The 22,798-nt window shown below is 48.2% G+C and overlaps 1 protein-coding gene across 1 annotated transcript in view; it reads left to right on the forward strand.

The window, feature by feature from the left end:
- SNAPC4 (small nuclear RNA activating complex polypeptide 4) overlaps positions 1–22,798 on the forward strand; it is a 54,371-nt gene that overhangs the window by 9,852 nt on the left and 21,721 nt on the right. The window contains exons 11-18 of the mRNA XM_054997285.1: positions 170–264; positions 1,010–1,104; positions 3,995–4,080; positions 4,382–4,765; positions 6,242–6,334; positions 6,535–6,760; positions 7,796–7,866; positions 21,667–21,774. Of these exons, the coding sequence (XP_054853260.1) occupies positions 170–264; positions 1,010–1,104; positions 3,995–4,080; positions 4,382–4,765; positions 6,242–6,334; positions 6,535–6,760; positions 7,796–7,866; positions 21,667–21,774 (1,158 nt within the window). The remainder of the gene's footprint in view (positions 1–169; positions 265–1,009; positions 1,105–3,994; positions 4,081–4,381; positions 4,766–6,241; positions 6,335–6,534; positions 6,761–7,795; positions 7,867–21,666; positions 21,775–22,798) is intronic.

The raw sequence follows: 22,798 nt of genomic DNA on the forward strand, positions 1-22,798 counted from the left end.
CAGAATTGTGGAGCTGCACTGCACCTCCCTGAGTGTGTAGCCAGAGGGAGTCTCCTCTTTTCTTCATCCTATTGTCACTTGCCCGAGGGGTGGCGGAGCAGTGAGAGCCACGGGGCCAGTGAGGGTGGGATGTTCATAACTTGCACATGCTCTTGTGTTGCTTTCCAAGCTGCTGTTGAAGGCAGTCGCAAAGTACGGGGAGCGGGACTGGTACAAAATTCGAACGGAGGTGCCGGGGAGGAACGACATTCAGTGCCGAGAGAGGTGAGTCCCTCCATTCTGCATCTCCTCTTAGAGGACCATTTAGGCGATGAGCACTCACTGCAGGTCAAGCAGATTTGCTAAGATCTCTCTGGCCTGTCATGTCCTTCTGGGTCAGAAGCAGTCGGGGAGTCGGTTGGTAGGATAAGGAGGTTTCCACACTCTTTCTTTCACACTATGGTTAGCTACAGATTTAGTTACTTACAGTGATATTGTTAAATTGTACATGCACATATGTATGTCCCATCTAATAGCTTAGTTATGAGTAGGAAAATAGGTTGTCCTTTTGAGGACCCTTTCTTGCCTCTCTCAAACAAACTCAGCTTGATACATTTTTTTAAACCTAATCTTAAGACAAGTAACAGATTTAATATCTTGCAGGAGAGCAGGGTATTGAGGACCCATTGCCTACGGAAGTGGAGGATAACCTGTTAGAAGACTGTAACCTTTTAGGCTCTCAACAATTTAATAAAGTTATGCCCTCCTCAGATAGATTATATGAATTGGGGGATCTTAGTATGTTACAAAGAAATTCATGTGAATAGTACAAAGGAATAAATGGCAACATGATAGACAGTTAAGGGGATCTGCAAATAGTATTAACAGACATGTGGAACAGATGGAGAGATGAAATTGCATATGGGAACAGGGACGTTCAGGGAAAGCCAGTCCCAATGAAGCCAGCCCTTCTCCTGTCCATTGTCACTGTTGCGTCTTTCTTCTGCCCTTCCCAAACTTCTCATTGCAGGTACTTGAATGCACTACACCATAATATAAAGAAGGGCAGGTGGAGTGAGGAAGAAGAAAAGAAGCTAGTTGAACTAACAGAAAAATACGGCGTGGGTAAGGCAAACTCACAAGTGGGCAGTTTTCACTGTTCCTTCCCATTTACGGCAGAACCAAGAAACTGCAGCTTGTGCAAAGTGCAGCAGCCTGCATCTTACCTGGGGCTAGCAGATAGGATCTGATCGCTCCTGTCCTGAGACCCCATTGCTGACTGTTGAACAGTTTCTGTGTCCAATTCTAGGCACTCCCCTGAAAACCAGTGCAACCTTCACATTCGTCTTTGTGACTTCTGTGCAGTCCCACGTTTGGTCTATGCACACACACAGGTCAGGCACGGAGAAGATTTCCAGGGATTTCTAGAAGACTAGGCGCCTCCCTTTGGCACTTCCCAGCCAAAACATTACATGACCAAGAGGAGGGGTGCTATGCCCTCAGTTCACAGAGAGAGGATCTCCATTGCTTTCTGCATTTTCCCCTCACCTCATCCTTGAGGCTGAGGGGACTTATTTCTCTTAAAAGTTTTTAATCATCATAGTCATTCTAGTGAAGCATACAGCTATGCTTAAGAAAACTTTCTGCCTTTCCCTTCGTTGTTATGGCTCTAGAGAGACTTCCTCAAGATGCTGGAAAACACCAGCCTGAATAAAGGCACCTGCCCCTTCACTGGCCCCTTGAGTACCAAGGCCCAAGTCCAGAGCTGTGGCCCCTCAGAGCTTCCTCACAACAACTCTTCTCCAAGGCTGTGGCTTCATACCATCCCGATGTTATAAAGTGTGCGTGTGTGCGCGTGCGCATATGCATACACTTCCCTGGCACACATCCCTCTCTTCTCCCCTGCAGTGAACTCTGTGGAACCTTAGTTTCTGGGAGGTCTCCGACGGTGACATGGAGAGAACTTGTCATGTGATGTTTTGGGAGGAAAGCACCAAAAGGGAGGGGGGTGCTCCTAGTTTTCTAGAAAGCTCTGGAAATTTCTGTGGCTAGCCTGCAGATGTGCAGTCCCAATGTGTAGCTGTACGGAAGACCATTCAATGGACAGTAGTTACAAGGCGCCTGTTTCCCGACCTGCCAAGAATGGAAAAGGGCAGATCTGGCAACAGCCGTGACCTGGGCTTCCATAGAAAGCATGGCATCCAGGAATACGTCCAGGCTCTTCAGCATTGGCTACGGCTGTAACAACACACTGTCGAGGGTTGGAAGCTGGGGCCCCACGTCCATCGACCCACAACCTAGGGACAGAACCTCCATCTTCAGGTGATTCTGCTTCACGTGACTGATGCAGCCATTCCGCCACGGCCCCAGACCCTTAGCCAAGTAATCCAGAGTGACATCTAACTGGCTGTCCATCAATAGAGTTGGGTATCATCCACATACTGGTGACACCCCAGCCTAAAGCTACAAGCCACCTGGGAAAGGGGGCGCATATAAATGTTGAACAATATCAGGGAAAGAATCATCCCCTGAGGGACGCTGCACACTAAAAAATGGCAGGCGGACGTCTCTTCCCTTATCGCCACCCTCTGTCCCGGTGGAGAAAGGAGCTCAGCCACTGCAAGGTAGTCCCACAAACTGGTCCAGAATGCTTGAACAGTCTCTTGGATAGATGTAAAATAGTAAAGAGTCTAGTAGCACCTTTAAGATTAACCAACTTTATTGTAGCATAAGCTTTTGAGAACCACAGCTCTCTTCGTCAGATGCATGGAGGGTATGAAGAAACTGGCCAGAGATATATAGGTGGTGACGGGAGGGGGGGGGAGTGCAGGGAGTGAGGGTCATGTAAGTGTAAATCAATTGCAAAAGTCATGAAAGAGATGGAGTGCACAATCCAGGCTGGAGGTGATTCAGCAATGTAGGGAGAAAGTCCAATTCTGGTTCGAGGTTATGTTTCTTACAGAGGTTTTAAAAATGTTTCTCCCAGGTAGTTGATGGTATGGGGGTTTCAATGCTGCATCGTGGCTTCAGTTTTGGGTGTAATTAGGAGCCACAGAGAAACACTGGATTTCCCTTTGGCAGCTGCAATTATCTCGTCCCATAGAGATTTCATAGACCAGCGTTTTTCTCTCCTTCAGTGTGGTTTTACAGTCTCTTCTGGCTCGTATCAATGAATGTCTTGCGATGGTTTAGTATTGCCGTGTCTGAAGAGCTTATAGTTCCGCTTAACTTGGTTTTTGGCCTTCCTGCAGTCCTTGTCAAGCCAGCTCTTTGTATGGTGGTAAGGACTGTTTGATTTCCACTTGCTTTCCCTGTAGTTTAGCAGAACTGGGTCAAATGGTTTAGTGAGCAGTGTCATGGATGCCAGTGCTGACCAGCAGTCTTGCTCCACCATAATCTTTGTTTTCAGGCTTTGCGCTTCAGTGATGTGCAGCGTTTTTATAGCTGCTTCAGCCGATTTTGTGGACCATCTTCATTTAGGAGGCAGTGCTTTTGGATCAGTTAGGCCAGTATTCAAGTCAGGTGTGGCCTCCATTAATACTCTGATGGAGATTGGGAGGTGGTCACTTGTTCTCCGATCTGCCACCTTGGTTGAGAGCCAGTGAATGATCCCCTTCCTATTTGTCGCATCCTGTGCTCTACTGGCAGCCACCTTGGGCCGTGCCGCAGCTATACACATGGTTTTTTAGATGTTTGTTATAGCCTGAATTGGCTATGGCGCCAGTTTGGTTGTATTATTTTTATAGTTTTTAGATATGTATATGGTTTCAATTGTATAATATATGTTGTTAGCGACCCTAAGCCTGTTCGCGGGGAGGGTGGGGTATAAATTGATAAAATAAAAGGTAGAATACCAGCTTTTGGTACTATGTTGGACTTGGGAATGAATTAAGGTCTTGAGACTGGACTGCCAGTCATGTTAATGTGATTGGATGGTTTTCCAAACTCTCCCCACCCCAACCACTACACATAATCAGCCATTTAGTCTGATATAATAACTTCCTCCACTCTTTAGGTCACTGGGCAAAAATTGCTTTGGAGTTGCCCCACCGCTCGGGACCTCAGTGCCTTAGCAAGTGGAAGGTCCTGGTGGGCTATCAGGTATGTTAAGCTCCTGTACTGTTCAGCATTTCCCCCTCTGAAGGATTTTGACAATAACCAAAAGCATCACAGATGAGATGGGGAGAAACCCCCCAGTTTTTCCCATCCCCTCACCTGCTGAAACTAAACCCAAGCCCATTTTCTGTATCTTTATCCCTGCCTCTTTCCGTTCTCTTTGTCTCCCTTGGTTCAAAGTTTATCCTTCGGGCAGGGATCTGACAACTTGAAGTCTGCTCTGCGGCATCACATAGATGATACAAGTTTCTCTAGAATTGATCTGTATGTCCTGTTGTATTTAAAGAGAAACAAGAAGAGGAAGCTGAAGCAGAGAGTGGACCTCAACCTTTCAGAGTCCAGCAGTGAGGATTCAGACCTGGAACTGGAAGAAGGCAGTAGCGAGGAGGAGGAGGAGGAGGAGGAGGTGTTCGAGAACCCCAGGGCTGAAACCTGCGTGGTGCCCAGCATAGACCTGTGGATCCCCACAAGGAAGAATCCAGCAAGAGTTCCTGGGGAACTGCCCTCTGCTCCTCTGCTTTCAAAGGGCTTTGACGTGAACAGAAGACGGAAGCCAGTTCCCGGTGCTCTACTTGTTGAAGAGGACCAAGCTGCCGATGGGCTACAGTCCAGGATGCCTCCACCAGTTCATGTTCAGGCAAAGGAGGAATTCGCTGTGGAAGACACTGGAGTATGTCCTGGAAACTAAGGCTGTCCCATATGAGGGGTTCTGAATGAGATTGACTTTAGACTGGTCATCTGCTGGTCACCTGAAGAAGAGTGACCACCAGGCAGTAAAGTCTTCATAAACTGAAAGAAAGTTAGCATAAGTTAGCATCACTTCAAAAAGGATGTGGACAAAATCGAGAGGGTGCAGAGGAGAGTGACGAGGATGATCAGGGGTCTGGAGACTGAGCCCTACGAGGAAAGGCTGAGGGCCTTGGGAATGTTTAGTTTGGAGAAGAGGAGGTTGAGGGGGGACATGATTGCTCTCTCTAAGTATTTGAAAGGCTGTCATTTGGAGGAGGGCAAGGAGCTGTTCCAGTTGGCAGCAGAGGGTAGGACCCGAAGCAATGGGCTTAAATTACATGCAGAAAGGTACCGGCTGGATATTAGGAAAAACTTTTTCACGGTCAGAGTAGTTCAAAAGTGGAATCAGCTGCCTAGGGAGGTGGTGAGCTCCCTTTCCCTGGCAGTTTTCAAGAAGAGGCTGGATGAATATTTGTCAGGGATGCTTTAGGCTGATCCTGCACTGGGCAGGGGGTTGGACTAGATGGTCTGTATGGCCCCTTCCAACTCTGTGATTCTATAAGAAGAGGCCTGCTGGATCAGACAAGTGGGCTGCCTGCTCCAGCACCCTGCCTCTCACAGAGAGAGAGGATAAATGTCAAGGCATTTCCCCTGATATTGAGTGTGACTACAAGTGTCTTTCTCCACGTGGAGAACACTAGATTTTTTTAGCAAGGTTTCCTGGGAAATGAAGTCCAAGTGGTTCTTCCCCTCTGTTAGAATCGCTGCCTGAAGAGTCACAAGCGGGCTTCGTTTGGGGGCGGGCAGCTGCTACTTTCTCCCAGGGCGTCCTGCAGGCTGCCTGCTCCCAGGGAGCTGCTCTGGAAGCAGCAGCGTCAGTGAAGCTTCAGCCACAGTGACAGCAGAAGAATCTGCAGCAGATCCTTCCACTGTCGCTGTGGCTGAAGCTTCACCGAAACAGCCACTTTCTCCAGAGCAGATCCCCGGGAGCAGGCAGCCTGCAGGACGCCCTGGGAGAAAGTAGCAGCTGCCCGCCCCCAAACAAAGCCCTCTTGTGGCTCTTCAGGCAGCAATTCTAACAGAGGGGAAGGACTACTTGGACTTCATTTCCCAGGAAACCTTGCGAGAAAAATCTAGTGTTCTCCACGTGGAGAAAGTCACTTGTAGCTTTGCTCATTGGCTCCTAGTTCTGATAGTCAGATGTTGACTGCCTCTTGAGGTTTCCTTTACTTAACATGGCTAGTAACTGCTGATAGATTAATGGAGGATAGGTCCAAATACCTTTCAAAGCCATCTGTACTCAGGGTAATCACTACATCCACTGGGAGGGGGTTCCACGTTTTCTTACTTAGTATAGAAGTACTTCCTTTATCCTCCCTTAATCTATTTTCCTTTTATCATTATACCTTTTTTGCAGATCTCCAGAAACAAAAAGGACTCCTGGAGGGTTTCCTTAGCCTATGTGAAATGTGTGTTGCGGAGAAACAGCTATGAGTTGCAGAGGAGAAGTGTAAGTACCTCTCTAGGCTCTTTTATCAAGACATGAAGCGGCACAAGCCCTTCCCTCAGTTGTGAGTGTCGAAGAATTTTCTCCTTCAACCTGCCTGATTCGTTTAGAGGTTTTCAGTTCAGGCTGGCTTTTAATTCTGCTCAGAAACCTGAGACAGTCTTTGCAAAGAAGGATATATTTATCTTTTATATCACATGCAGAGAGAGATAAGCAGAAAGAAGCGCTTTGCCCTCACTTCACAAAGGCGTCTTGGGAAGGATTTGGTTCCTGCAGCCAGAGAAGCTTCAAGAGGCCAGGCCCAGAGAGATGGGATGTGGAAGACGACGCTCACCCGGCGGCTGATGATGGCTGTGACCCCCTGGGCTGGGAGCATGGTGCAGACCTGGGCCCTCCGGGTCAAGAGGGAAGCTTCTCACAAGTCGAAAGGTACCTGTCTTCCAGGAGACCAAGAGCAGTTCTGTAGAGCTTCTGAGGAAGCAAATGAATTTATTATCAGGGTGATGATTTTATTCACTTGTTGGCTACACTCTTCACCCTTTTTTCTCTTCAAGGATGTCAGGGCAGTTCTGGAGAGACCGACCCAAGTTTACTCAGAGAGACTCATGACAGATCAGGGAGCCTCACTCTTGTGTGCGCCTCTGTCTAATCCGAGGGGCATGGATTCTTTCACACATCCGTGCACATTGCAGCAAACAAACGCTAAGCGAGACTGTTAAAAGTGTTCAGCCGCAGCCCGCAGGCTTAAAGGCAGGCTGTGCTGGTCCAGCTCTCCAAGGAGGATTTGGGGTGGCAGCAGCTTCCTGCCTTGCTTGCTGCCCCCCCCCCCCCATAATCTGGCAGAGGTAATCTGCTTTACCCCCACCCTAGTTTCTTTCAAAACAGTGCAGGAAGCCAAGCCTTGCACACTAGTTAATAAGTACTTATGAGAGGAGGGCATCTTGCAAACATTTGGTAAGTCTAGTGGGGGGGGGGGGGACACAGCTTCCTATGTTGCTTTGAAAGAGAGGTCAGGAAGCAAAGAAGTGTAATGAATATTCGCTCTCTCTCTCTCTACCATCTGTGGCTGCAGCTGCCTTGCCTGCCTCTTGATCCACCCTGAGGCAGTCTTTTGTACAGAAGGATTCCCTGTTCCCTTGAGCAGCTAGATTAGCTCCCATTTCTGTATGACAGTTCTTGGCAGAGAGCAAGGCCCCAGCGGCCCCCTACTTCTGTCGAGGTCTCCACCCACCCTGTTCCGTATGTCTCCTACAATAGCAATACATGCACTCTTGGGTGGGGGGGGGGAGGATCACCTTTTCTGAGGAAAAAAGTAATTTGCTTTGAGCCGTGTTAAAGCCCTGTAATAGAAGGTGCAGCCTTATATAAGGGACAAGAATTAAAGTGAAGCTGGGCTCATTTAGGTAACATATTGCCCAGGATATTTTGGTTAAATATACTTGTTTTACTTTGATGGAATTATAGCAGAATACATCTTCAAGCACCTACAGACAGCCAGTCTGACAAGTACACCCTTGTTCTCGCTTTTCATTCAGGTAAGTGCCTATTGTGACTTCTGCTTCATTATTCTTCTCCCCCTACCTTTCCCCATAGTTAATCTTGGAAGTGTACAGCTGTAGGAATAATATTGCCCTGTTAATTCAGTAAGGCAGCAGGCAGATGTCTAAGTCCTTCAGGCTTAGTCCTTCAGGCAGATGTCTAAGTCCTTCAGGCAGCTGGCTTTGAGCCATCAGGCGGAATCACAGTGGCCGTTGCTGCCTTCCTGGAATGATGGGCCTGCAGCCTTGCCCATGTGTCGCCCACCCAGTTAAGCACGTGTTGCGTGCTGCTGCTTTGAAAAAGACTGTCACTCTCTGTGAGGCTTGCAGCTGACAAACCTCAAAGAACCTCCTCCACAGGTCTCTCTGTGACTAGGTGAACAATGATGAGACAGCACCCGACTTTTTAATGGCATGATGGAGAAGTTGGCTTGGAAGCAGTTTCGCGGGTATGTTGGTGGGCCCTGACTGTATTGTGAGCATCGTAATTTGAGGGTTTTGCTTAGCAAATTTCTGCAGTGGAAAAATCTTTTTCTTGGAGAGTTCCATGGTTCTGAAAAGTTAACATATGATATATGCGACTCACAGTGGCCATGGGTCCTGCTGTGGTGAGGAGCCGCATGGAACTGCCTCCACGTCGTCCTTCTTTCTTTCAGTTATTTACACAATGAGACTTTTTTGCTGGTAAATAAAAGTTTTTATGATGCACAACTTATTTATTCAGGCACACTTCCTGCACCCTGACACCTTTAAGATTTTAGAAAGAGTGGATCATCATCATTCTTCTATGCAGTCCCACACACTGGGACTGTGCATGGACAGACCTGCCAACCGGAGAAATTTCTGTCGCTTCTGTAGAGCCCCATTAGGGGGCTGCTCCTCCCAGTCACATCCCCACTTATTTTCCTGCCTAAACGAGCTCGTGACTTCTATGGAGCTCCATTTGGGAGTTGCTTCTCCCAGTCATGTGTCTGCTTGTTTTCCCGCCTAAACGAGCATGTGACTACCTGGGAGAAGCGATCCCTTCCCTTCAGTTCTCTCTTAGCTGCCACAAAGAGAAGAACTTTGCTTGTGAACTCTGTCATTTCTAAATTTTATTGGCTATTGTTTGGCTTAATATTTACAGATTGTTTTCGACTATTCTTACTGTTTGTGATCTGGCTTCATTACTTTTCTGGCAGCTCTTGAGCCTGCTCGTTTGACTTCATCTCCTGCTCTGTATGTAGTCCCTCAAAAATGTCTCAGAGGGCACTTTTCAAGAAGTGCATTAGATGCTGCACTAAAATGACCCACACTGATGATCATGATCTGTGTTTGCTCTGTCTGGGAGAAGGCCGTAATGTCGTGGTCTTTAAGGTTTGTCAAGGCCAGAAACGAGAGTGCTCTCTGTTTAAAGGCCACATTGTGGGAGAAAGTGCTGTCTGGCTCCAACCCTTCAGCGGCAAGGTACCTGCTGTGAAGGATTGTCCACCGAGCTCTGATCCACTGGGAGTGAAGTTATCTGCAGCAAAGGAGAGCCTGTATTGGGCTGGATCCATGTCTTCCTCAAGGTCAGTGTTGAGGTTCGATCCAACGGGCAGGAGATAACACTCTCCGAGGTCTCTCTTGGAGCTGAGGCACTTGATGGAACCACCATCCAAGAGGCCAGAGAAGATGAAACAAAGATCTCTTTCCAAATCTAGAGCTCATCGGAGTTGATCTTCCACTACCGAGACTGAAGTTGAGGAGGTTGTCCCGATCATACCTAGAACTCCTTCATCTCATCTGAATTCTCTGGAGAGCTCTCTTTCCAAGGATGAGACTGAACTCCATGACTCGGGGATTCCACACTCAGAACAACCTGAAGAAAAGGGCTGGAGCTGAGAATCCATCCACAAACCCAAACAAAACCCTCAAGAAACACCGACTCGACAGCTGGATCCAAGAGTCTCAAGGGTCCGGATGGAGTCCCCTCGAGCCCACTCACTGTTGGCTCCAAGGGATCTTGGCCACTACTGGTCAGGACCACATCCTTCGTCGAAACCAGTGACTATCATATGCCCACCAGCAGGGCTTTTTTTTGGCCCAATTCGGGCCCGAAACGGCCAAGATCAGGCCGCTGCCAAGGTCCTGACTAGTCCTGACTAGTACTGCCAAGGTCCTGACTGGTACTGACTAGCACCCAGAAACAGCCTGCTCCAGGACAAACCTAAAGGAACTAACAACAGAACACCACTGGTTGTCACCTATAGTTCCCAGCTCAAACCCATCCAACGTATCATCAGTGAGCTACAACCCATCCTGGAAAATGATACCTCTCTCTCAGAAGCCCTGGGTGGAAGACCTCTCCATGCCTACAGACAGCCCCCCATCCGTAAACAGCTTCTCACTTACAATCATGAATCAGCTAGCAGAGTCACCAGCACAGGTACCAGGCTCTGCAACAGACCCAGATGCCAGTTCTGCCCTTATATCTACCCAGGAAATACAATTACAGGACCCAATGGCATCAACTACACTGTCTCTGGCTCTTACAGCTGCTCATCCTCCAATGTGATATATGCCCTCATGTGCCAACAATGTCCATCTGCTCTGTATATTGGACAAACCAGCCAACCTCTGCGCAAAAGAATAAATGGACACAAATCTGACATTAGAAATGGCAACATCCAGAAACCAGTGGGAGAACACTTCAATCTACCAGGACATTCCATCAAAGGTCACTGTAGTTCATCAGAAACCTTTCAAAAACAAAATCCAACGGGAAGCTGCTGAATTGGAATTCATATGTAAATTTGACTCTGTCAAGCTGGGACTGAATAGGGACTATGAATGGTTATCTCATTATCAGAGGTAACTGATTTCCTTAACAGAAGCAAACTGATCTCCATGTCAGAAGGAGCTATTTGCATCTCCATATCAGAAGGAGCTGTTTGCATCTACTCCGCCCTCCCCTCTCCTTCTCTATATCTGACCAGTTTCTTTTAGCCCTCCATGCATCTGACAAAGAGAACTGTGATTCTAGAAAGCTTATGCTACAATAAAATTGGTTAGTCTTAAAGGTGCTACTGGACTCTTTTTGATAAAGTTAAGGGGATGTAGAGTTTAGAGCCTCTGCACCATTCGCCCGCCTCCATTTGCTTTAGTTCAGTTTTGGGCGCTCCCTCCCCCTCTTTTTCCACCTCGCTTTTCACTTTCCCCCTCCATTCACTGAGATCAGATTTCAGGCTTTTTTGCATTTTGGCTGCTTTGCTGCGAGTAGTCACCGCCCCTCCTAACTGGGTGGGTGAGAATACAGTATCAATGACTTCCTCCCTCTGACTATCATGTTGGGGCATGTACGAAAGGGCATCCACTAGGAAGTTGGCCCTCCCCGGGGGATAGTTCAGAGTGAAGTTGAACTTGGAAAAGAATTCCGCCCACCGGAGTTGCTTAGCATTGAGATGGTGGGGGGTGCGGAGAGCTTCTAAGTTTTTATGATCTGTCCAGACTTCAAATGGGCGGTGGGCTCCCTCTAACCATTGTCTCCATGTAGTGAGGGCAGGCTTAACAGCGAAAGCTTCCTTTCCCCACACACTCCAATTCCTCTCCGCATCAGTGAATTTCGAGGTAGGCACAGGGGCATAATCTTTTGTCCTCGTCCTGTTGTAATAATACCCCTCCCATCGCGGTGTCGCTCGCGTCGACCTGCACAATGAACTTACGATTCTCATCCGGGTGCTGTAACACCGGTTCGGATATAAATTTGTTCTTTAAAAGCTCAAAAGCTTTTGTCGGATCCATTTTCAGCCCTTGGCTAGAAATGTGGTAGCCTAGACAGTCTAATTCTTCTTTGTGGAACTCACATTTTGATAATTTCACAGGCAATTTGTGCTTGATTAACGCTTCTAGCACTTTGTGGACTAGTTCCACATGTGACTTTTTGTCTTGCGTATAAATTAAAACATCATCTAGGTAAACCACCACTCCCTTGTACAGGTATTCATGTAGCACTTCATTGATGAGCATCATGTACACGCTTAGGGCTCCCTTAAGGCCAAAAGGCATGACCAGATATTCATATTGTCCCAGTGGGGTATTGAACGCTGTCTTCCATTCATCCCCCTCCCTTATTTTCACATGAAAATATGCATCTTTCAAATCTAATTTAGAAAAGACTTTACCTTGAGCCACCATGCTAAGCAAGTCTCGAATCAGAGGGATGGGGTAGGCATTAGACATGGATACTGCATTAATTCCCCGGAAATCTGTGCGAAGTCTCAGCCCCCCATCTTTCTTTTTCACAAACAGCACGGGAGCAGCATGGGGAGAACTAGCAGGTCGGATGAATCCTCTTTCCAAATTTTTATCAATGAACTTCCTTAATTCCTGGCATTCAGCAGGGCTCATGGAATATAACTTGCCTTTGGGCAGTTTTTCTCCTGGCACAAGTTCAATGGCACAGTCTGTATTACGATGAGGAGGAAGTTCATCCACTTCTTTTTCACTAAATGCTTGTGCAAGATCTTTATACTCGCGGGGAATGCTCACCAGCTCTTCTTCCGTCAGCAGTACAACGGAGGGGAGGGGTGCCGTCCCACCCCATGCTTTATTCCACTCATGTAGGTGGCATTGTTCTCGATTGAAGACCACCACCCCCCCCGACCATTTGATGTAGGGGTTGTGGTCCCAGAGCCAGCGACTGCCGAGGATTAATGGGTATTTGGCCACCTGACTGACAATATAGGGTCGGGCTTCCCAACGTTTTCCCATTCCTATCAGCACAGGTTCCGTTTCATAGGCGGCAGGGCTCATGTTGGACCCGTCCATTTGTTCAAACACTATGGGATCCTCCAATTCCTTGGTTTCCAAGCCCAACCCATTGACCAAGGCGGGTGAAATGATATCACGGGAACACCCCGAGTCTATGAGGGCTTTCACTCTGACATGTGTTCCTCGCCTGGGGTTTACTAGTATGACAGGCATGAACAATATGGCCCCCCTTTCTCTCACCTCTGCGGGGGTGGATTCTTTACTGACCTGCCGTTGGGGCCCCGTTATGGCAGATCCTCCTCGTTTCCCGACGGCAAGAACATCTCGCCTTCTCTGGCCTGGCAGCCATTCTTGCCTATTATTTCTTCCACTTCCAGCCCGGTGTCTGGCTTTCCCCTCCGCACGGGAGGTTTCCACTCAGTTCTGGCTGTGCGAGGGGGCCGGGGTTGGCCTAGTTGTTGCTTGTTCCAAAGGAGCTCTGAGAGGGCATTGGGCTGCGAAGTGCCCACTACTCCCACACTGTAAACACAAGCCTTGCCTCCCAACGGGTATCTCTGGTTCCCCGAACCATCCCCGTTCCCACAGGGATTCCTCGGCCTCTTCCCGGAGCATTTGGCGCTCTCCTCGTGCCGCCTAGTTAATGTTGTTTCACTAGGCGGACAACCTGGGTACGGTTTTCCACTTCACACGCTAGTTCAATCCATCCTAGGAGTGTGGGGGGTCATCTTGCATTAAAGCTCTGTCCAGAAGCTCTGGGTTTAAGCCATTTCTGAATAATTCAATTTTAACCCCCTCTTGGTAGGTTGGGCATTTGGATGCCAGCTGGCGGAATTTAGCCACATATTCCCTTACTTGTTTGGAGCCTTGTCTAATGGCTCATAGTTCCGTGTGAGCCCTCTTGCTGTCCAGTGGACCCTCATATTGGGCTCTCAGTGCTGCTATAAAAGCTTGTAAATCCCAAAGTTCAGGCGCCCCCATGTCATAAAGGGTCACGTACCATTCAGCCGCAATTCCTTCCAGTCAGGATGCCAAATGGATGACTTGACTTTGCTCAGTGGGGAACAGATGCCCCCACTCATTAAAGAATTGCAAGGCCTGCACAATGAAAAATCCTAGCTTTCGTGGCTCGCCATCGAAAGTATCCTCCAGCTTAATCCATCCCATGGGTAAGTCCATCCCCCTGGCTCTAGCATCTACGGGCGCTCCAACGGAGCCTGTGGTCTGTCTTGGCTGAGGGGGGTCCATATGGCCCCTGCGATCCTGCGGGTCAGGTCCGGGAGGTATGCGACTTGGGATCGGTTGCGTTCGCGGTGCTGGTGCTGGTGCCAGTGGAACAACAGGAGCCGGGCGGGGGATAGGTGGCTGTCCAGGGGGCACAGCCAGCCCCCTTGGCCAATCTCTTGGCAGGCCAGGGTAGGGTGCAGACGGCATGGCCAGCATCCGCGGTCTGGGTACCGCCATGCTCCTCCTGCTGGAGGGTGCTTGGGCCCCCAAGGCCCTCAGGTCGGCCTGGCCAGCAGCGTTTGTGTGCTCACTGGTACAAGCGGGGGTGGAGGCGGTGGAACTGCAGGCGGGTGTTGAGGGCCAGCTGGCTGGGTGAGCATTAGTTCTATCAGTTGGGCAGCTTGGGCTAGCTCCCCCCTCATGGCCTCCACTTGGGCCTCCAGAGCGGCATAGTGGGCCGCCTTATCAATAGGTTCTAGTTGCCTTCCCTCACCCGGATTTCCTGGTGCAGTCACTGCAGCTCTGAGGAGTTCCTCCTCCCAAGCTTGTTGCATCTTCAAGGCCCGGTCCCAGTCCTCAATCAGGACTGGGACCGGGATCGTAGGTTCCGTCCCTGCTCCAGAATCTAGTGTAGTTCCCGTCGAGTCTGCCTGTACCCCCAAATCCTGGGTAGTACCCACTCCGATAGGAGTTTCGGAAGCATCATGATAATCGCTGGAGCTGGATGATGTAGATCCAAGGGAGCCCTCCGTGAGGTTTCCCCCAACTTGTACATCCTGAGGCGCTGATTGTGCCGCTTCCACCGCGCTTAGGCAGCCTGCTTGAGAGTCCTGAAGCACTGTCCCTCTAGCCTCTAAAGGTATTAATGGGTGTTGTACTCCGTAAACACTGTCCGCCCAACCCTTGGTGAGGCCTGATACCGCTAGCAGATCGTAGCACATAACTTGGACTTGCTCCATAGAGATATCCAAACGATCCTCTGTTTGACGTTGTCCCGCTTCCAGAGTAGTACGGTCTGTGCGTCCTACCTCCACATGTTCCCAACTGTGGAGTTCTTGCGGTGAGACCCACTGTAAATTGTAAGAAAGGGGTTCCCTCCCCATCTCAGTCTTGAGCAGTCCCTGCTCCTCCATGTAGCAACCGGCCGACTCATCCCAACGGTAATTAGGGGCCACGCTGAGCATCGCCAGGGCAGAGCTGCAGTGGAAGTTTGCAGCGTTTCCCAACCACAATCTCCCACTTGACTTTCCACGATAGGGGAGAGGTGAGGGTCTAAGCTGCTGAGTCCCGTCCCGGCGAAATAGCGTGTAAAGAGTCCCTCTGCGCCGCTCTCTATCCTCACTTGGTTGGGGGGCCCACTGTCTTGGTGTGGGTAAAGAAGTCCACATTAAGTGGGAAACTCCACTCCAGGGAATAGCTCCTAATTCAGCCCACGTCACATCTCCAGCCGGTGCTGGTTGAGAGCTCCCTGAAGTTGGATAGAAGATCCTCCTGCCACCTCTCCCGGTCCAGACAGTTCAGTTGGTGTATAACCGGTAGCCATCTCTTCAGGGTGTGGGGGTTGGGAGGACAAAGATAATTCTCAACAATATGTCAGTCTATGGAAAGCAGGATACTCTGATTTCATCTCCCACCTCTTGCAGCAAGAAATCCAAGGTCTCTTGAGTCAAAGGTTGTTTATTGAGAAAATATATATTCAGTAAGTACAAGTGTCCATAGATAATCCAAAGGCTAAAAGAAGCTTTGGCTGTACATAGATCTCTCGTTGAGAATGACGTGTTAAATGCTTGCTACAGTATATCAACCCCTGTAGGCCAGCCCCCACCCTTGGCGTCTACTTGGTTAGTACAGGAGATGGGAAAACGAAGAGAGTTGTCTTCAAGATCGCTGTGGTCAGCCATCCCAGATAAGGCTGTCTTGGGAACCAAGCTGCTCCTGTGAACCTAAACTGGACTGGAAAAATACATTAGGCAAGCAATATGGAAGAACTGTGGGTAACAGACCTGACAGCTACAGAGGAATAAATGCTGTTCCATGTCAAACACAGACCCCTCTCATCAAAGATTTTCTAAGCGTGGTCGCCCAAGGGAAAATCTTCTCTAAACTGGACTTGAAAGACGCTTACTGCTGGGTAATAATTCGGGAGGGGGATGAATGGAAAACTGCTTTCAACACCCCTTTGGGGCAATTTGAATACCTGGTCATGCCGTTTGGACTTCAAGGGGCTCCTGGTGTTTTTATGAATGTAATTAATGAAGTACTGCATGAACACCTCTATAAAGGTGTGGTTGTTTACCTCAATGATGTGTTGATCTATTCTCCCGATAAAAAATCACTTGTCGAACTGGTCAGGGAAGTGTTAAAAGCCCTAAAAGACAATCATTTCCCTGTAAAGCTGTCCAAGTGTTAATTCCATAAAGAGGAATTGGACTTCTTAGGCTAGCGTCTCGGGGCAGGGGTTGAAAATGGACCCGCAAAAAATCCAAGCAGTACTGGGGTGCGAACCCCCCCAAACCAGCACACAGTTGCAATCCTTCCTGGGATTCGCAAACTTCTACCACCCCTTCATTAAAAACTTTATCCAAATTTCCCTGCCACTAACTGACTTGCTCAAAACGAAAGGAAAGGGCTACAGGGGATGAAACCAAGCGCGAAGTTAAATTGGTCGCAAGAATGCCAGAAAGCATTCGACCAGCTAAAAAAGGCGTTCACTTCCAAACTGGCTTTACAGCACCCCGATGAGAACTGTAAGTTCATTGTACAAGTGGACGCTAGTGACGTAGCCCTGGGAGGAGTCTTGTTACAAGCAGATTACGCAGGAAAATTCCACCCTTGTGTGTTCATGTCCAAATAGTTCTCTGAAACAACACCATTGGGTGGTGTGGGATAAAGAGGCGAGAGCTATTAAGTTAGCGCTGTCTACATGGAGGCACTGGCTAGAAGGAGCGAAAGTGCCATTCAAAGTATGGGCTGATCACAAAAACTAAGAAGCTTTGCATAACCCCCGCAGACTGGGTGCTAAGCAACTGTGGTGGGCGGAGTTCTTCTCCAAGTTCAACTTTATGTTGAAACACCTCCCCGGCAAAACGAATTTCCTAGCAGACGCGCATGCCCCAACATGAAAGCAAAAGGGAGGAGGTGATCGACACCATGTTTTCGCCCACTCAATTGGGAGGGACAGTAACTACCTGCAGCCAAGCGCAGAGCAAAACCCCTCCAATGTCTGATCTCTCCGAACTGGGGTGGGGGGGGAGTTAAAGCGGAAGTAGAAAAAGAGGGGAAGAATGTACCAAAAGCCGATCTGAAAAAAGGGGAAGATGGCAACTGCTACAAAAACAACAAACTGTACATCCCAGCCAGCCTTAGAGGAGAAGTACTGAAACAATGTCACGATTCCCCACTGGCTCGGCATTTCGGATATTTGAAAACATTGCACCTGGCACAAAGGCAATTCTGGTGGCCAAATATGAGGAAAGATATTTCCCAGTATGTGTCTTCTTGTCAAATCTGTATCATGGGGAAATCCAGGAAAGGAAAGCCCCCGGAATTATTGCAGCCACTAGAAACCCCTGCTAGACCCTGGTCGGTAATTTTGATGGACTTTATCACCGACCTACCCCCTTCACAGGGGAATTCTGTAATCTGGGTGGTGGTGGATTTGTTTTCCAAACAAGCTAATTTCATACCCTGCACCACAATCCCCACAGCAAAGAAGCTTGCAGCTTTGTTTATGCAGCACATCATCCAGCTGCACTCATTTCCTAATAAGGTCATATCCGACTGCGGAGTACAATTCGTTGCCAACTTCTGGCGGGAGCTACTCCAGTTAACGGGCATTGAACAAGGACTTAGCTCCGCCCATCATCCAGAAACTGATGGACAAACAGAAAAAACCAACCAGGTGTTGGAACAATTCCTAAGATATTACATTAATTATCAGCAAGATAATTTGGAGTGATTTTTTGGCTTTTGCTGAATATGCATATAACAACTCAGTACACAGTTCCATAGGTGCATCCCCCTTCAAAATAGCACAAGGCTATGAAGGAACAGCGGTGCCTTTTGCTCAAACCCCACAATCTCAACAACCAGGAGATGTGGGAGAGTGGTGGACTGCTCTAACATCCCAATGAGACTCTAACCAAAGCCAAAGAGCATTATAAAAAAATTGCTGACAGAAAATGCTCCACCCCCTGGAAGCTTCAACCAGGAGATTTTGTATACATCTCCACAAAAAACCTCAGGGTGGAGCAGCCTAGTAAAAAAACGGGTGAAAATTTTTAGGGCCTTTTCCTGTGAAAAGACTTATCAATGAATTGACACTAGAGGTGGAATTACCAAAGAACTTACACCAAACCCACCCAGTCTTTCACTTCAGTATTCTAAAGAAAGCCCCCCACTCCTGACAAGTGGCATCCTGAACGGGGAGCCCCTCACCCCATCCTGGTGGATGGCCACGTTCATCATGAAATAGAAAGCATTCTAGACTCTAAACTCAAGCACAATCAGCTGTATTACCTGGCAAGGTGGAAATATTTTGACCCTAGTTACCAGGAATGGATTAAAAACTGTGACATGAAATCTCCTAGACTCATCAAAAAATCCCATGAACTGTATCCTGACAAACCTGGTCCCCTGTGAGAGGAGATCATCATCATCTTTGAGGGGGCAGAATGTCATGTCTGTGTACAGTCATACCATGATTGTCTGTATGATGTAACCACAATGCTCATTATTAACCTGATGTATTCTTCCCTTCGTGCAAGTGTTCCTTTTGAGACCCAGAGAGGGCCTCTTATAGAAATATGCTCCTCTTAAGCTAGCACTGACCTTGGAGCGTCCAGATGCCAGCACTTGCTACTGCACTCAGATGCTGGGAATGTATGATTGTATACTGAATGTCTAGCCATAACTAAAAAGGGTTCTCACAGGACTCGTGTAGACTGCGCACCAAAACCTCAACAGTTATTTGAGCGTGGGAAAATCAAGTATAACATAGTATTGATTGCCTTGCCTTATCACTTCTACCAAGCTCTGTGATGGAGTGCAGACCTGAACTGTCAAATCCTGAATAAAGCTTTTCTACTGGAACCAATGTGTGTTCACTGGAGAGGGGCTGAGGGATCTACCTGCCAGGAACTGACACCAGTGGTAGCCCACCTACATCGATCTCAGGTGGGCTCCCTTTTCCCATATCTTGACAATCAGCTGATCACTGCTCCATCTAGACTCCAGCTAATGAATGACATTACTTTGGCTTTAGAAACATGTCAAAAGGGTTTAGTGATTAATGTGAAAAAAGTCAAGGTTGGAACCTTCTCAAAGGGTGTCAGACATTGGTGCAATCTTGGACTATAGGTGGCAGAGTCACACTACCATTAGACAGGGCATAAGCCGTTAAATCAGTGGTAACCATGTTTTCAAGATAATGCTTTCAAACCATTTGGAAAACACAGAGGTTACTGGGGCTCCTAGCTGCTACCACAGCAGTAGTACCCTTTGCCAGGCTGAATATGCATGCCTTGCAGAATTGGTTTGTGAGCAGATTCAAAGCATCCTCTCACTGCCCTAGTCATCCCTTTTGGGACTAACCGTCAGTGACTTTAAACGACTGATGTGTCCTTTCATGGCTGGGGTGCTCATTGTGGTAAGGTTGCAGTACAAAATGATAAGGTCTGATAAGGAAAGGTCATTACACATCAATGTACTGGAACTCAGACCCATATGCTATGCTCTTATCTTGTTCACAGCTGTGCTCTGAGGCAAAGACATTCAGATCCAAACAGACAACACCACGGCAATGAACGGCCTCAACAGTCAAGGAGGCCCGGCATCGCTAACCCTTTGTGCAGAGGCTACTGCCATCTACAATGGGATGTTTCTCAACTATGTTTCTATGCATACTACCTACATTATTGGCTCAGGCAATACCAGAGCAGATGTATTGAACAGGATTCTGAGTTCCAGTCACAAATGGACTGTGAACAGTGCTTGTCTAAACCCAATATTCCTGGATTGAGGTATTCCAGATGTAGATCTGTTTGCAATGGCAGCCAATGCCAAAGCCCCAGTGTTTTGCTCTGTTGGCAAGGAGCAATCCTCTCTTTGTCGGGGACGCGTTCCAACTTGTATGGATAGGCTTTATGCATTTCCGCCTGTTCCCTTGGTACCCAGGGTCATTTGCCAAATAGAGAGGGACAAATCAGATTGTATCCTCATAGCCTGCTTTTGGCCCAGACAAATTTCGTTTCCAAAGTTGCTTGCACTGTCCAAACAGATATATTCCACTTCCCAAAACACCAGGCATGGTTCAGTTGGGAACACTATTCCAGCACGACCCAAACCCCGTACGTTTAACAGCATGACTCATTTGACCCAGACCATGAGTTTTCCTGTGCAAGTGCAACAAACTTGGATTAACACTAGGAGACCTTGAACTAGGAGGTCTTACAATTCCAAATGGAAGCGTTTCACAGAGTGGGCACCGAGTGACGGCACTACTGCAGAGGGTTGCCCCTTTGCCTTTGATCTTTGAATACCTGCGCACCTTGAAGTCACAGTGTTTGGCCACAACATCTCTTAAGGTGCATCTGGCAGCATCTTTCAAAAGAAAGTCTGTGTTCTCACATCAAAAGTCCTGCCAGTTCCCCATGGAAATGTTTATTCCTCAAGATCACTACTGGTCCTGCAGTGGTCACTATTGTTAGTGCTTTCACGTTGTCACCCTTTGAACCCCTAGCAAGTTGCACATCGGAGTTACTATCACTGAAAGTGAGTTTCTTTGTGGCTATCACGTCAGCCAGAAGGGCGAGTGAGTTATTAGCACTGAGGGGAAGAGGTTGCTCCTCCCAGATAATCACATGATAATAATAACAATAATAACATTTGATTTATATACCGCCCTTCAGGACAACACCCACTCAGAGTGGTTTACAAAGTATGTTGTTATCCCCACAACAAACACCCTAGGTGGGTGGACCTACGAGAGCTCTGAGAGAGCTGTGGCTGCCCCTAGGTCACCCAGCTGGCTTCAAGTGGAGGAGTGGGGAATCAAACCCAGTTCTTCAGATTAGAGTCCCATGCTCTTAACCACTACACCAAACTGGCTCTCGTTTAGGTGGGAAAACGAGCAGGGATGTGACTGGGAGAAGCAGCCCCCTAATGGAGTTCTATAGAAGCACTAGAAACATCTCTGGTTGGTAGGCCTGCGCATGTGCAGTCCCAATGTGTGCCTGCACCGAAGAACTCGATAAACAATGGTTACAAGTAGGTACAACCCTGTTTTTTCAAGGCAAGTTTGAGTTGTACTTGCAACTGCTTTTGAAAAACAAGTATTTAAATAGATGGATTATCCAGCACCTCTTCTCCCCTCTGCCTTTCAGAATGAACTTAAGTAGCTTTTTCAAGGACAATGTGTAGAGTCAGCTTGGCTGTAAGATCCTCCCCCTTCCACCCAACACACACAAAAGAAACAGAGTGGCTCAGAGTAGTAAGCTGCAGTGCTGCAGCCCAAGGTCTGCTCACGACCTGAGTTTGATCCTAGCGGAAGTCAGCTCAAGGTTGACTCAGACTTCCATCCTTCCGAGGTCGGTAAAATGAGTACCCAGTTTCCTGGGGGTAAAGTGTAGATGACTGGGGGAGGCAATGGCAAACCACCCCGTAACAAAAAGTCTGCCAAGAAAACGTGATATGACTATGGGTCAGTAATGACTTGGTGCTTGCACAGGGGACTACCTTTACCTTTAAGTGGCAAGCAGCCCCTTGAACTTTGTTTTTAAGTTGGCTTTTCTCTGCCACGGATTCTGCCATAGACATAATGCAAGATGTTATGTTGCTTTACAGCTGCTTCATATTGACATTGATGGCTGCATGACAGTCATTCAGAAGAGGAAGTCCAGGCAGCTGGAGCACCTGAAGGCCCTTGTTGGGGGCACAGGCAAGACACATCAGGTACGGTGTCTGTGGCTTGTGCATCTATTCTCTGTATGCCCCTCTTGGATTTTTTTGTGTCATTTATAGTCCCCCTTTCTCACTGAGACTCAAGGCGGATTACATAGTGTGAGATTAGTACAATCAGTAACAAGGACAATTCCATAAATAATGTCATAGGATTTTACATTAGTAAGGATCTAATACAAAGTTGAAGAATTGCTGAAACAGAACATAATCAATTCTAGGACTGACGTTACATGAAGCACAGGTGGTACATAGGAATACGTATTCAAAGCAACAGATAATATGCAAGGCAACATAGTGGTGAACTGTGTGGTCCCTAACTCATTAGCGAAGCATCTGAGACCAAATAGAATAATTTGGTTTTACATTGTTTGTGGAAAGCCAGAAGAGTGGGGGCTCTCCTGACCTCCTCAGGCAGGCCGTTCCACAAGGTAGGGGCCACCACAGAGAAAACCGGTGTGCGGGCTGCTGTTGATTTCGCCCATGTGCAGGCTGGAACCTGCAAGAGACCCTGTTCAGATAAGCGAAGCTGCCGTGGAGGGACATAGGGAGGGAGGCGGTCCCGTAGGCATGCTGGGCCAAGGCCATGAAGAACTTTGTATGTGATAACTGATACCTTGAATTGAGCACGCTGGCTTATAGGTAGCCAATGGAGTGACTGCAGGATGGGAGTGATGTTCATGCTTCTGCTCGCTCCTGCTAGCAGTCAAGCTGCAGAATTTACACCAGTCAGAGCCTTCTAGTAGCCAGAGAGTCTCTGGTGTTGTTGGTCACAGAAGCCCTGCTCTTTTGGGAGAGGGTTCCTCTAAACGCTGTGCTGGGTTTGGAAAGAGGCTGGAGATTTGGAGTGGGAATCAGCCGGCCTCAGCTGCATGACTGTTTGCATGCGCCTACAGTGCTGCCTCCACACCCTCACAAAGGAGAACAAGTAGGTCCGGTTCACTGGGACATTCTGCCCATGCAAGAGCACAGTCTCCCCTCAGGGTCTTGTGTCCATGGGCCACTGGGCTGCTTGAAC

This window comes from Eublepharis macularius, chromosome 14 (genome assembly GCF_028583425.1).
Source record: "Eublepharis macularius isolate TG4126 chromosome 14, MPM_Emac_v1.0, whole genome shotgun sequence".
NCBI classification, from domain to species: Eukaryota; Metazoa; Chordata; class Lepidosauria; order Squamata; family Eublepharidae; genus Eublepharis; species Eublepharis macularius.